This window comes from Carcharodon carcharias, chromosome 19 (assembly GCF_017639515.1).
Source record: "Carcharodon carcharias isolate sCarCar2 chromosome 19, sCarCar2.pri, whole genome shotgun sequence".
In the NCBI taxonomy this organism is placed as follows: domain Eukaryota; kingdom Metazoa; phylum Chordata; class Chondrichthyes; order Lamniformes; family Lamnidae; genus Carcharodon; species Carcharodon carcharias.
In genome coordinates, this window is record NC_054485.1 from 72335016 (window position 1) to 72347978 (window position 12963).

At 45.2% G+C, this 12963-nt stretch overlaps 1 protein-coding gene across 1 annotated transcript; it reads left to right on the forward strand.

Moving 5' to 3' along the window:
• The first annotated feature begins 1585 nt into the window (after nucleotides 1–1585).
• On the forward strand, nucleotides 1586–6350 carry LOC121291752 (zinc finger protein 271-like). Its single transcript, XM_041213272.1, has 2 exons — nucleotides 1586–1621; nucleotides 2795–6350. The coding sequence occupies exon 2, from the start codon at nucleotides 3275–3277 to the stop codon at nucleotides 4220–4222; it is 948 nt and encodes a 315-aa protein (XP_041069206.1). The 5' UTR covers nucleotides 1586–1621; nucleotides 2795–3274; the 3' UTR covers nucleotides 4223–6350.
• The last annotated feature ends 6613 nt before the right edge of the window (nucleotides 6351–12963 follow it).

Consider the following 12963-nt stretch of genomic DNA (forward strand, 5'->3'; position numbering starts at 1 on the left):
TGAACTCTTTTTGGCTTTCAGGATCATGTCTTCACTGGAGCAGTCCTGGGCTGCAAGCGTTGAGAACTGTGTGCAGTTCAGATAGGGCAGCCGGAGTGAGGTAATGGCTTGGCGGGTGATTCAAAGCTGCCCACCAGCGAGACGGTGTGTTTCCTGTGGCTGCATGATGAATGAGGCTGGAAGCATATGGTACAGCACAAAAACCACCATTGCGGCCAGCGAGTAAAACATCGTTTTTCACACCCGCTGCCACACTTAGTGCAATTCTGGGGCAATTCCGCCTTCAGAGATTGACTCCAGAGTGACCAACTCTGAGACAGCCACTCAGTCTCTCACTTTCTCAGGTTAAAACTCCTGAACGCTGGCCGCCAATCGCTGCTGCGTGCGTCAGAACTACAACTCCCATCAGGCTACATGGGGTTGGTCTCCCCTGAGTCCGTGCTGCCACTCGTCAATGTGCAGCCGTGTGGGGCCAATTGCAGTGTGGGTAAAATAAAAACAAAATACTGCAGATGCTGGAAATCTGAAATAAAAACAGAAAACGCTGGAAAAACTCAGCAGGTCTGACAGCATCTGTGGAGAGAGAAACAGAGTTAACGTTTTGAGTCTCCATGACCCTTCATCAGGGCTAAAGAAAGGTAGAAATGCATGGGTAATGTCGTTTCGACTGGTTGATAGTGTCAGGCTAGAGCCACCACCTCCCTTGTGATTGGCTCAGCCAAATGATTGACATGCACATTCTGGATAAAAGCAAAAAACTGCGGATGCTGGAAATCCAAAACAAAAACAAAAATACCTGGAAAAACTCAGCAGGTCTGACAGCATCTGCGGAGAAGAACACAGTTAACGTTTTGAGTCCATATGACTCTTCAACAGAACTAAGTAAAAATAGAAAAGAGGTGAAATATAAGCTGGTTTAATGGGGGTGGGGTGGTGGGACAGGTAGAGCTGGATAGAGGGCCAGTGATAGGTGGAGATAATCAAAAGATGTCAGACAAAAGGACAAGGAGGTGTTGAAGGTGGTGATATTATCTAAGGAATGTGATAATAGGTAACATTAAGGATAGAAAGCAGGACGAGCAAGGTACAGGTAGCCCTAGTTGGGGGAAGGGATCAAAATAGGCTAAAAGGTAGAGATAAAACAATGAATGGAAATACATTTAAAAATAATGGAAATATGTGGGAAAAGAAAAATCTATATAAATTATTGGAAAAAAGGGGGATCGGAAAGGGGGTGGGGATGGGGGAGAGAGTTCATGATCTAAAATTGTTGAACTCAATATTCAGTCTGGAAGGCTATAAAGTGCCGAGTCGGAAGATGAGGTGCTGTTCCTCCAGTTTGCGTTGAGCTTCACTGGAACTATGCAGCAAGCCAAGGATGGGCATGTGGGCATGAGAGCAGGGTGGAGTGTTGAAAATGGCAAGCAACAGGGAGGTCTGGGTCATGCTTGCGGACAGACCGTGCACATGCACATTCTGGAAAGTGGTTCACTGTATTTCTGTCTCTGATTGGCTGTGAGAGACATCAATCAGAGAGCCCACCCACTCTGCCCATACTCTCCTCTTCCTCTTCCACAGCTGGTTCACTTCCTGTAGGGACTGAAAACCAAGTGAGGAGATGGTGAGTGAAGGAACATAATTTATAATAATTACATCACATAATATCCACACTAATGTTCAGGCAGTCTGACTATCCTGTGGGGAATCAGGTGTGGAAATGCCCCTTATGCTGTGTGAGAAGATCCAGCTGAGAGAGCTGTTTACTGGGTGCTTTGTGCTGAACTGTTTAACTGGAGCTGTGTGTTGGATATTGAGTGTGTTTATTGGAAGCATTTCCCTTCTGATTTACAGGCTGAGTTTTGTTGATGGGTCATTACTGAATATGAGAAGGTGAGGTGTAATTATCTGGGAGGTGCAGAGTGTCTGAGGATTCTTACTGATTTCCTATTGTTGAGTTCGGTGTGTGTGTGTTGGGAGCTGGTTATTATCCTGTGGACTGTGAATGGTTAGTTCTGTCTGTGTGTTGGCATCTGTTTTTCCTCCAGACTAATTTATACAATTCATTTGAGGGGAGTGTTACCCAGTCAGAGCGGCAGGACTGAGGGAGAGCTGCCTCCTCGGAAGTTTCTTTAAAGATTTTACCTGAAGGCCTCAGCCTTTTCCAAAAGCCTGGGCTTGGATTTGACAGTTTTGCCCAGTGCTGTGACTGATAGCTGAATTTGGGATGTGCAGTCTGAGCGAGTGTATCTAATTTCCCGGGATAAACTAGAACCCTTCAATCAGCTACACTGAAGCAATCTTTTCCTTAGCTTCTAGCACTTCCTGCCCAGTGTGTTTTCTGCAAATATTTTTGGAAAGCAAAAGGAGAAACCTCAAAATCTCCATTGAATTAACATTTCTCCTGAGTGCCTTTTTTGTATTGAATACATACTCTAGGGTAAAACTGATCTTCTCCAGCACCGCTCGAGCTCACAGTGAATTGATAGCCTGTTTTACACTCCGCCCGACTGTCTTTTCCATTGTCCTCACGGTGCCTGGGAAGATGGGGGTCTGGGAGGAGGAAAGAAAGTAGCCACATTGTCTGCTCCGGGTCACTATTCAGTGTCCCTGCTGGAAACAGAGCGTGTATGACAGTCAAGTGAAGGAAAAAGAAAGGACTTGCAGCTGATCCCCCACACAGGGGAATAGCAGACTGGCACTCACTGTGGAACAGTCTTTAACTGAGGAGTTAGATCCTTCAGCAAAGGAGTAGAGGGAGTTGGAGGAAATCATGTTTCCTTTTCCTGTTTTACAGAAGGATTGCACCATACTACACCAGAGAATACAGAGAGGATAGACACCACAGATAGATCCTGACCATCACCCAAAGAACAACTGCACAGCTGTGGGAAGACATCCAGTTCCTTCACAGCCTTGCTCATCACAGAGAATGTTGGACAGTGAAACCATCACCTGGAAATTGGTTGGGTCAGGGGGGCTTTGACATATCATCAGATCTGAAACTGGTCAGTGGTGTGGAACCTTCTGTCAGAACCAACCTTTTCGAAGGTTCGGCTGTGGGCAATCGGTCAGGGTGAGGTTGGGAAGAAGTGTGAGCGGCTCCCAAGTGTGCTGAGAACCTCAATCATTCATCGAACCTTATGAACCACACTCATTCCTACAGGTGAGAGGCTGTCCAAGTGTGAGGTGTGTGAGGAGGGCTCCACAGGCTCAAAGGTTCTCCCAACACACAGGGTGCATCTGTATGAACCTCTGTTAACACAAGAGCAGCAATATGGAAGAGAAACGATTCAAATGTGAGGTCTGTGATAAAGCTTTTGCGAAACCTTCAAGCTTTCTAATACACCAGAGGATTCACACGGGGGAGAAACCCTTCGGGTGTGAGGTGTGTGTTGCGGCTTTCACCAGTTCCTCCAAGCTCCTGAGACACCAGAGGATTCACACTGGAGAGAAGCCATTTACATGTGAGGTGTGCAATAAATCATTCTCACAGTCATCGGACCTCCGAGTCCACCAACGCACCCACACAGGGGAGAGGCCATTCACGTGCAAAGTCTGTGATGAATCATTCACACAGTCATCGACCCTCCGTGTGCACCAACGCACTCACACAGGGGAGAAACCTTTCACATGCAAGGTGTGTGACAAATCATTCCCGCAGTCATCAGCCCTCCAGAGACACCGACACATTCACACTGGGGAGAAGCCATTCACATGTGAGGTGTGTGACAAATCATTCACACAGTCATCGGATCTCCGTGTCCACCAACTCACTCACACAGGAGAGAGGTGGTTCACGTGTGAGGTATGTAATGAATCGTTCACTTGGTTATCGAGCCTCCATGTCCACCAACGCACTCACACAGGGGAGAGGCCTTTCACATGTGTAGTGTGTGACAAATCATTCACGCAGTCATCGACCCTCCATGTCCACCAGTGCATTCACACAGGGGAGAGACTATTCCCATGCGAGGTGTGCAACAAATCATTCACTCAGTCATCAAACCTCCGTGTGCACCAACGCATTCACACAGGGGAGAGACCATTTACATGCGACGTGTGTGACGAATCCTTCTCGCGGTCATCGACTCTCCGTGTTCACCAACGCATTCATACAGGGGAGAAACCATTCAAGTGTGAGGTGTGCAATAAATCATTCACACAGTCATCGAACCTCCGTGTTCACCAACGCATTCACACGGAAAAAACTGGTCAAGTGTGACGTGTGCAACAAATCCTTCTCATGGTCTGAGAATCTGTGTATGCCAACACATTTACCAAAGCTCCTGGTCCATCAGAGCATCCATGCAGGGGAGAAGGTTTTCGAGTTTGAGGTGTGTGAGATATCATTGTCAGATGGATGGCACCTCTGCGCATACTAACGCATTCACATGGGTAGAAACCATTCACGTGTGTAACAAATCATTCTTGCAGAACATCAGCCCTCTGTACACCAATGTGTTCACACTGGTGAGAAACTATTCACATGTGAGCTGTGTGACAAATCATTCCCCTGGTCATGGACCCTCCTCAAACACCAGCGCAGTCACACAGGGGAGAAACCGTTTGCATATGAGTTGTGCAACAAATCTTTCTCACGATCCTTGAACATTCGCACATACCAACGCATTCACACAGGGGAGAAGCCTTTAGGATACCAGGTGTGTCAGAAATTATTCTCGGAGTCATTGAACCTTCGTGTAAATCTACGCATCCATACAGGGGAGAAACCGTTCACATGCAAGAATTGTGACAAAGCCTTCACACAGTTAGCTTCCTGGTCCATCAGGTAATCCACACATGGGAGAAACCCTTCAAGTGTGAAGTTAGTGATTAAGCTTTTGCGACATCTACGAGACTTTTGATGCCCAAGCAAATTCACATAGATGAAAAACCCTTCAGGTGTGAGGTGTGTCATAAGGGCTTTGCACGAACATTGGAGCTGGTGAGACACCAACACCTTCACACAGGGAAGAAGCTGTTCACATGTGAGATTGTGAAAAAGCCTTCACACAGTTATTGAGCCTCTTGCAACATCAGATAATCCACACGAGGGAGTAACACTTCAAATGTGAGGTTTACGATAACGCTTTTGTGCATCTTCACTATCTTTGGAAGCCAGAGGATTCACCCAGAGGAGAAACTCTTCAGGTGTGAGATGTATGACAAAGCTTTCACACAGTCAGCCTATCTCCTGGCTCATCAACACACTCACACAGGGGAGAAACCCTATCAGTGTGAGATCTGTATTAAAGCCTTCACACAGTTGTCAGACCTCCTGGAACATCAGTGAACCCACATGGGAGACAATCCTTCCAGTGTGACAGAATTGTTTCACCTACTCCTCCTCTCTCACCACACACCGACATCTCAACATAGACCTGGAGCCGGGTCACCTGCTTCTGTTACACTGAGAGTTGTCTGTGTTGTTTATCCTCCAGTGCTCACACAGGGGAGATGTTGTTCCAAAGCACTGTCTGTCTCAGCAGTGTCTGTCTCAAACCTCTCCCACCATCAGCCCAATCATTTCAAGAAGGATAATTTAACCTTTGACCAGATCACCAAACATCACCAAAAGAAGACATCAATATGTATAGTAGCTCCTGTATAAACTCAGCATCCTTACAGTACAGCATCAGGTACAAGTCACTCACTGACTCTCACTCTGACCAAGAAGGCAATCAGATACTCAGTGGTTAGAAAGGCTTCAGCTTCTAATCTACCAGCACAAGCTCCCAGGGGAGGAGCCATTCCTGGGATAGTAATGGAGGGACTTCAATTAGTCTCAGCATCTCTGGTCTATGGAGGAGGAGAATCAGCCAGGAATCCCGTTCCTCATCGGTGACCCCGGCTGGGAAGTCAGGGGGAGGGCAGGATGTGTCTCGGCTGTGACAGTCTCCATTGTCTCACAACATTCACTGTCTGGGTCTACACATGCTGAATGGCCACTAGAACAGAGCACTAGAGGCCAATCAATGTCCACAGTCTGTACTCCAGGTCAGTACCTTGAGGATTGGAGGGAATGTGAGATGGGAAAGAGAGCATCAACCCTTCAACAACAACTTGCATTTATACAGCGCCTTTAATGTAGTAAAATGTCCCAAGGTGTTTCATACAGACATAATCAGAGAAAAATTAACACCGAGACAAAGAAGCAGATATTAGGATCAGAGGTCACCATGTCTGGCCTAAATTAGGCTGTGAGGTCAGAAGCTTAGCTGAATTTTTTTTGCATTCATGGGATGTGGGCATCACTGGCCAGGCCAGAATTTATTACCCATCCCTTGTTCAGAGGGCTTTAAGAGTCAACCACATTACTGTGGATCTGGAGTCACATGTAGGCCAGATCAGGTAAGGATGGCAGATTTCCTTTCTTAAAGGAAGGAAAATGTTCTGAAAGGATATCAGTGAACCAGATGGGTTTTCACAACAATCAACAATGGTTTCATTTTAATTCCAGGTTTTTATTGAATTCAAATTTCACCATCTGCCATGGGACTCAAAGCTGGATCCCCAGAGCTTTACCCTGGGTCTCTGAATTACTGGTCCAATGACAATACCACTAAGCCATCACCTCCCCAATTGTTGCTGGAGATGACAGTGGAGAGGGCAATTGAGTGAATTTAAGGAATGTAGGAACTGGTGTTCCTTGAGCCTGTTACACCAGTCAAATCATGGCTGATCTGTATCTGAACTCTATCTACCTGCCTGGGCTCTGTAAACCTTAATCCCCTTGTCTAACAATAAATTTACCAATCTCAGTTTTCAATTTTTCAATTGACCCCCAGCCTGAACAGATTTTTGTGGGGAGAGAGTTCCAGATTTCCAGTCCCCTTTTTGTGAAGGAGTGTTTGCTGACATCACCCCTGAACAGCCTAGCTCGAATTTTGATGCTTTGCCCCCTTGTTCTGGACTCTCCCACCAGAGGAAGAGTTTCTCTCTAGCTATTCTATCAACTTGTTTAATCATCTTAAACACCTCATGTAGATTACCCCTTAATTTTCTACATTCAAGGGAATGCAAGCTCAGTCTGTGCAACCTGTCCTCATAATTTAACCCTTTTAGCCCCAGGAACATTCTAGTGAATCTACGCTGCACTCCCTCCAAGGCCAATATATCCTTCCTGAGGTGCGGTGCCCAGAACTGAGCATAGTTCTCCAGATAGGGCTAAACAGAGCTTTGTACAGCTGGAACATAACTTCCACAAGGACACAGTTGGTTTTGGGGAGGAGAATTTGTGGGTTATCTTTTCTCTTCAGGATGGTCCTGGAGTAATGAGCAGTTTTGGCAGAGGAAAGCAGGACCACTATTGCTTGATGTGGTCCAGTCAGATCTGGCGATGGATGGCTAAACTAGTTGTGTACCAGATACACTCAAATCTTCACCCCTTGGACTTAAGAAGCAGGGAGATCGACCAGCAAGAAAGAGAGTTAAAATAATTTTGGGAACAAGTAATTTGTAAAGTGTAGAGTGTAAATATGAGGGAGTGGTTCAACCAGATTGATGGCTACAGAAGCATTGTGGTGAATGGAGATTCAAAGGACAGAGAGTTGGGAATTAGAAAGCGCTGTCCAACTCACCTGGGGGAAGAGTGTCTTCCAGGAATGGAAACTGATTGGTCCATGGACCCATGTGACCACTGGATATCTGTAACCATTGGTGGGGTTGTATGATAGAAACGAGCTCCACCTTGTGTCACTAAAGTTCAATGTCATTTTTAACGATTAGAATTGGAAGCACAGGGATTTTAAAGAAACTTCTGTATGTAGTATTCAGAGAGAGTTTCCCGTTGTGAGTGTCTGTGTTTGTAATGTGAGCCAGCTCTCAGGAACGGGTATGGGGTAGAATCGGACCCTGCTTTAGTTGGTGATGTGAATTATGGACAGATCCTCTTCAGGTGACGGGTGTTTAACTAATACCATGGTAATGTTTGTACTCTCCTGTCTGGGAGGACTACTATCCTGAGTATGGTGAGAGAGTGGGGCTGAGTCTCTACAGACCTGAGTTCCCTCAGCCATCATACCTCACTGTAATAACAGTGTGTTCACCTTACACTCTCCCAAAACATGAAATGAATATTGGAAAAGACCATGAGTCATTTTCAAATGTTTTTATTTAAGTTAACTCAAAGTTTGGTGTTAGCTGAATATTTTGTTGTTGTTGTTGTTTGTCTGCTGTTTTGTCAATCCTCTGTATAGATTTAAAAATTACAATAAATTAATTATTTTAGCTTAACCCAAATTTGCTGATTTGTCATCATGGTGTGTTCCTATTCACTGAAAAACTCAGGAGCCTACAGTAAGAGTCTTGTACACAATATATTGGTCAGTGTCACTGTGGGCTGGTTTACTTTCTTCATCAATGGGTTTATAATTTCCAGTTCAGAGAAAGCATAACCTTTCCCAAAGAAAGAAGTACTTTTTAAAATTTCTTCATTCATGGGGATGTGGGTGTCGCTGGTCAGGCCATCCTTTTTTGCCCAACCCTAAGTGCTGTTGAGAATGTTGTGCTGAGCTGCCTTCTTGAACTGACTTGCATTTATATATCAACTTTCACAAACTCAGGGCATCCGACAGCGCTTTACAGCCAGTGAAGTACTTTTTGAAGTGTAGTCACTGTGGTGATGAAGGAAACATAGCAGGGGGTTTGCGCACATGCAAGCTCTCACAAATATTAACCAGCTAATCCGTTTTTGTGACCTTGATTGTGGGATCCATATCGGCCAGGACAACGGATAACTTCCCTGCTCTTCTGCAACCTACTGTCATAGGATCTTTTACAATCACCTCAGAAGGCAGACTAATTGGTTTACCTCATCTGAAAGATAGTACTTACTCCCTCAGTACTGCAGTGGAGTATCAGCCTCAGTGCTCAAGTCACTGGAGTAAGACTTGGACCCAAAACCTTCAGACTCAGCCAAGAGTGCTAACTAAGCAACAGCTGACACTAACTTCTAATATTTCTGTTGTATTCGATTCAGTTTCTAAGGGGTTAAGTCCCAAGGCTGTGTACAGAATGCTTTTCCCCCTGTAAATTGGCAGCCTGAAAGTTTGATTTGATTTAAAGTGGTAACTAGTTAGAGCTGCAGGTGTCAGTGTTGTCTTTGTGTCTGGGTTCCTGCGAAAGGTGGTAAAGTCCCTGGTGTCAGCTGGAATGGACATCTTAAGGGATTGTCTTCAATCAGTACTGCTGATTAACCATTCTGCTTTCATTCACTCATGAAAGTTCTATTGTTTAGGCACAGTTCTAACAGTCTGTCAGGAATAAAACTCAAGGAATAACCCACTCTTCCCAGGAAAGCTCAGTGTTAGTTTTAGTGAGGTTTTGAGCTTGTTTTCAAATCCCTCCACAGTCTCTCTCCTCCCCATCTCTGTAATCTCTTCCACCCCTCAGTCCTGCAATGGAATGTCAGCCATGATTTTTTGTGCTCAAGTCCTGGAGTGGGAATTGAACCCACAACCCTCTGACTCAGAGAACAAGGTTGTGGATTCAAATCCAACTCCGGATAGATTATTCCATGAACGTGGATTAAAGTTGTTGTCAGGGTCACACAAATAATTCCTCAGGCTCTGGGCTCCCTGTACAAACCCCGTCCACCATTTATTGAAACACAAACTTCTCATGAAAGGATTGAAGAAATTATACTGGAGATGTTTACACACTGCATTGATCATGAATCCAATCAGATCACAATTTACCACCCTGAAATAAAGCTGCTCCAATCGGTTACACAAATTATAAAATAAATTGTTTTAGTTAAATGCATTGACAAATATGCAACAACAGTGTACAGATTGTGGCCGAAAGTTTACAGTAGTTTGTGTCGGTTTTATCAGTTTAATCCAGCTGAAATTGACTGTATCAGGAGTTTTCAATGTTACAAGCGTAAACTGAACTTTTGTGATATTTAACGCTGGTTTATAAAACATCACCCAGGAAGCTGGTACTAACCACAGAAATGATCACAGCCCCAGATGGGAATAATGAGAGTGGCAAGTTTCTGCCGATTACTGGAGAGAGAGAGATGGGAGAGAAGAGATAGGAGATGTGAAAGAGGATTGAGGAGGGAGAGGTAGAAAAGAGGAAAAGAAGGAAAGAGTGGGGAGGGAGGTAGGAAAGGAAGGAGAGATAAGAGAGGAGAGCAAAGTAAATGACTCCCTCTCTCCTGTGCCCTCTTTCATGTCCCTCTTTCTTCTGTCTTCCCCTCTCCCCTGTGTTCCTCTTTCCCATGCTTCTGTCTCTCCTGTGTCCCTCCTTCCCACAAATTCTTTCCTGCGTCCCCCTCTCTCCTGTGTGCCTCTCTCTCCCCCATGCCCCTCTCTCTCTTGTGGTCCCTATTCCCTGTGCTCCTTTCTCCTATGCATGTCCTGATCCCATCACTGCCTTGGATGCTGTGTATCTTCTCCTTCTGATCTGCTGCCAAACACATCCGAGGCTACGCATCCCACACTGATGTTGTCAATTTGAAAGCCTCCGAGGATGAAGAATGCTTGGTCAGTTTACCAAGCTTCAGAAAACTCATGTTGTTCATATTTGGAGCCATTTTAAACAATGTTCCATGTGGTGTGTAAAATGGTTCCTGCCCTCAAACCTTTATTTACATATGATGACATCAGAGGTCATATTAATATAGGAAGCCATAGTGTGCAAAGGGACTTATCCAGACATCCACCTGTTCATAAAAAGAAAAAAAAATACATGCATGATCATTTGCAAGTTACGCCACATGCATAGTTCACAAACAAAATGAGCACAAATGAACAAAAAAACTGTTCTTTCTAGTCTGTTCCAATTTTGTATCTCCCTACACACACATTGCACACACAGTCTTTAAAGTGTTCAGTTCTTATGGTACATGTGTATGAGTTGTTTTTGGCTGTTCATCCGGTGTCTGCTGGTTCCTGAGGTGATGTTGTCTCTCTGGGGAATGTTGTTGCCGTGGCGAGTGTTGTTGTTGTGGTAATTGTTGCTGCTGATCCACTGCATTTGTTGGGGAACAGTTGACCTCTGGGACTGATGGTCGTTCAGTTCCTTGCTCAGTTGGTGAAATCAGATCTGCCTCATCAGCTGTCTGCTGTGAAGGAGCAGCTTCTCCAGTTGCACATGTGGTTGTGACAATAGTCAGGCTCTCTTTCTTAATCTATGCACAGCGTCATTCAGTTTGTGTTAACGCTGTGGATACAAACAAAACAGGAAGGAACTTTTCCTGTTGGTGGAGGGATCAATAACCAGGGGGCATAGATTTAAGGTAAGGGGCAGGTGGTTTAGAGAGGATGTGAGGAAGAATTTTTTCACCCAGAGGATGGTGAGAATTTGGAACTCACTGCCTGAAAGGGTGGTAGAGGCAGAAACCCTCATAACATTTAAGAAGTATTTGGATGTGCACTTGCGATGCCATGGCATAAAAGGCTATGGGCTTCGTGCTGGAATATGGGATTAGAATAGTTAGGTACTTGTTTGACCGGCGCAGACTCAGTGGGCCGAAGGGCCTTTTTCTGTGCTGTAGACCTCTATGACTCTGTGACAACTGGTTGTCCTTGCTGCATGAGGGTTGCTCCAAGTCCTGTTTCACTGGTATCTCATTGCAGGGTGGCTTCATCATTGACATCATCGTACCTTCACACTGGCATTGTCGTCACTAGTTGTTTGATGTGAGTGAAAGATGCTTCTTGTTCTGTACCCCAATATCACTGAACATCCTTTGCAGTGAGCTTCCTGCAATGTTCACACTCTGACAACAAATTGGGCTAGAACCTGGTTCATAATTCCGCATATGGATTCACTGAAGTTCCAAGAGGTCCGACAACGTGTGAAGGCTTTATTAGAGAACTCACACCGATTGGGTTTCTCCCCTTTCTGAGCGTGTTGATGGGCCAGGAGATATGTTGACTGTGAAACCTTGTCAAACACCTCTTACCTGGATGGTTTCTCCCCAGTGTGGACCCACTGGTGCTTGAGGAGACTGGAGGAGTGGGTGAAAACCTCGTCATAAACATCTTACTTGAAGAGTTTCTTCGCTGTGGGAACCCTCTGGTGTCCTAGGATGGTTGAAGATGTCACAAAAGCTTTATCACAAACCTCGCACTTGAATGGTTACTTCCCCGTGTGGTTCCTCTGATGGAAAGATGGTGCAGCTGGTGTCTCAGGAGATCTTATGAGCCTGTGGAGTCTTCCTCACACACCTCACACTTGAATCGCCTCTCACCTGTACAAATAAGTCAGTGATTCACAAGGCTCAGTGAGTGATTGAAGCTCTTACCACACTTGGAAGCCATTCGCACTTCTTCCCAGCCTCACCATGACCAATTACCCACGGCCGAACCTTTGGAAAGGTTGGTTCTGATGGAAGGTTTCTCCCTGGTGTGTGCTCGATGGTGTACAGAGAGGCATGCTGAGTCAGAGAATGATTTGTAACACACCTCATATGTGAAAAGTTTCTCCCAAGTGTGAATGCATTGGTGTATGCAGAAATCTGATGCTGGCGAGAATGATTTGTCATACACCTTCATTGTGAATGGTTTCTCCCGTGTGAATGCATTGGTGTACACCGGAGATCTGATGACAGCAAAAATGATTTGTTGCGTACCTCACATGTAAATGGTTTCTCCCCTGTGTGAATGTGTTAGTGTCTGTGTAGAGTTAATGACTGAGAATGATGTCATGCACACCTCACACATGAATGGTTTCTCCCCTGTGTGAATGCGTTGGTGAACAAGGAAATCCAATGACAACAAGAATGATTTTTCGCACACTTTGCATGTGAATGGTTTCTCCCTTGTGAATGGTAAGATGAGGCACCAGGCCCGATGTTTGTGCAAAGCCCTTGTTACACACTTCATATTTGAATGGCTTCTCCCCAGTGTGGATGCGTCGGTGATTCACAAGTGTTGATGGCGTTATGAAGGCTTGGTCATACAACTCTCACTTGAATGTTTCTCTTCCGTGTGGCTGTCCTCGTGTTAA

Coding starts and splice junctions, on each gene's coding strand:
- LOC121291752 (XM_041213272.1), top strand. CDS start 3,275: ATGGAAGAGAAACGATTCAAATGTGAGGTCTGTGATAAAGCTTTTGCG.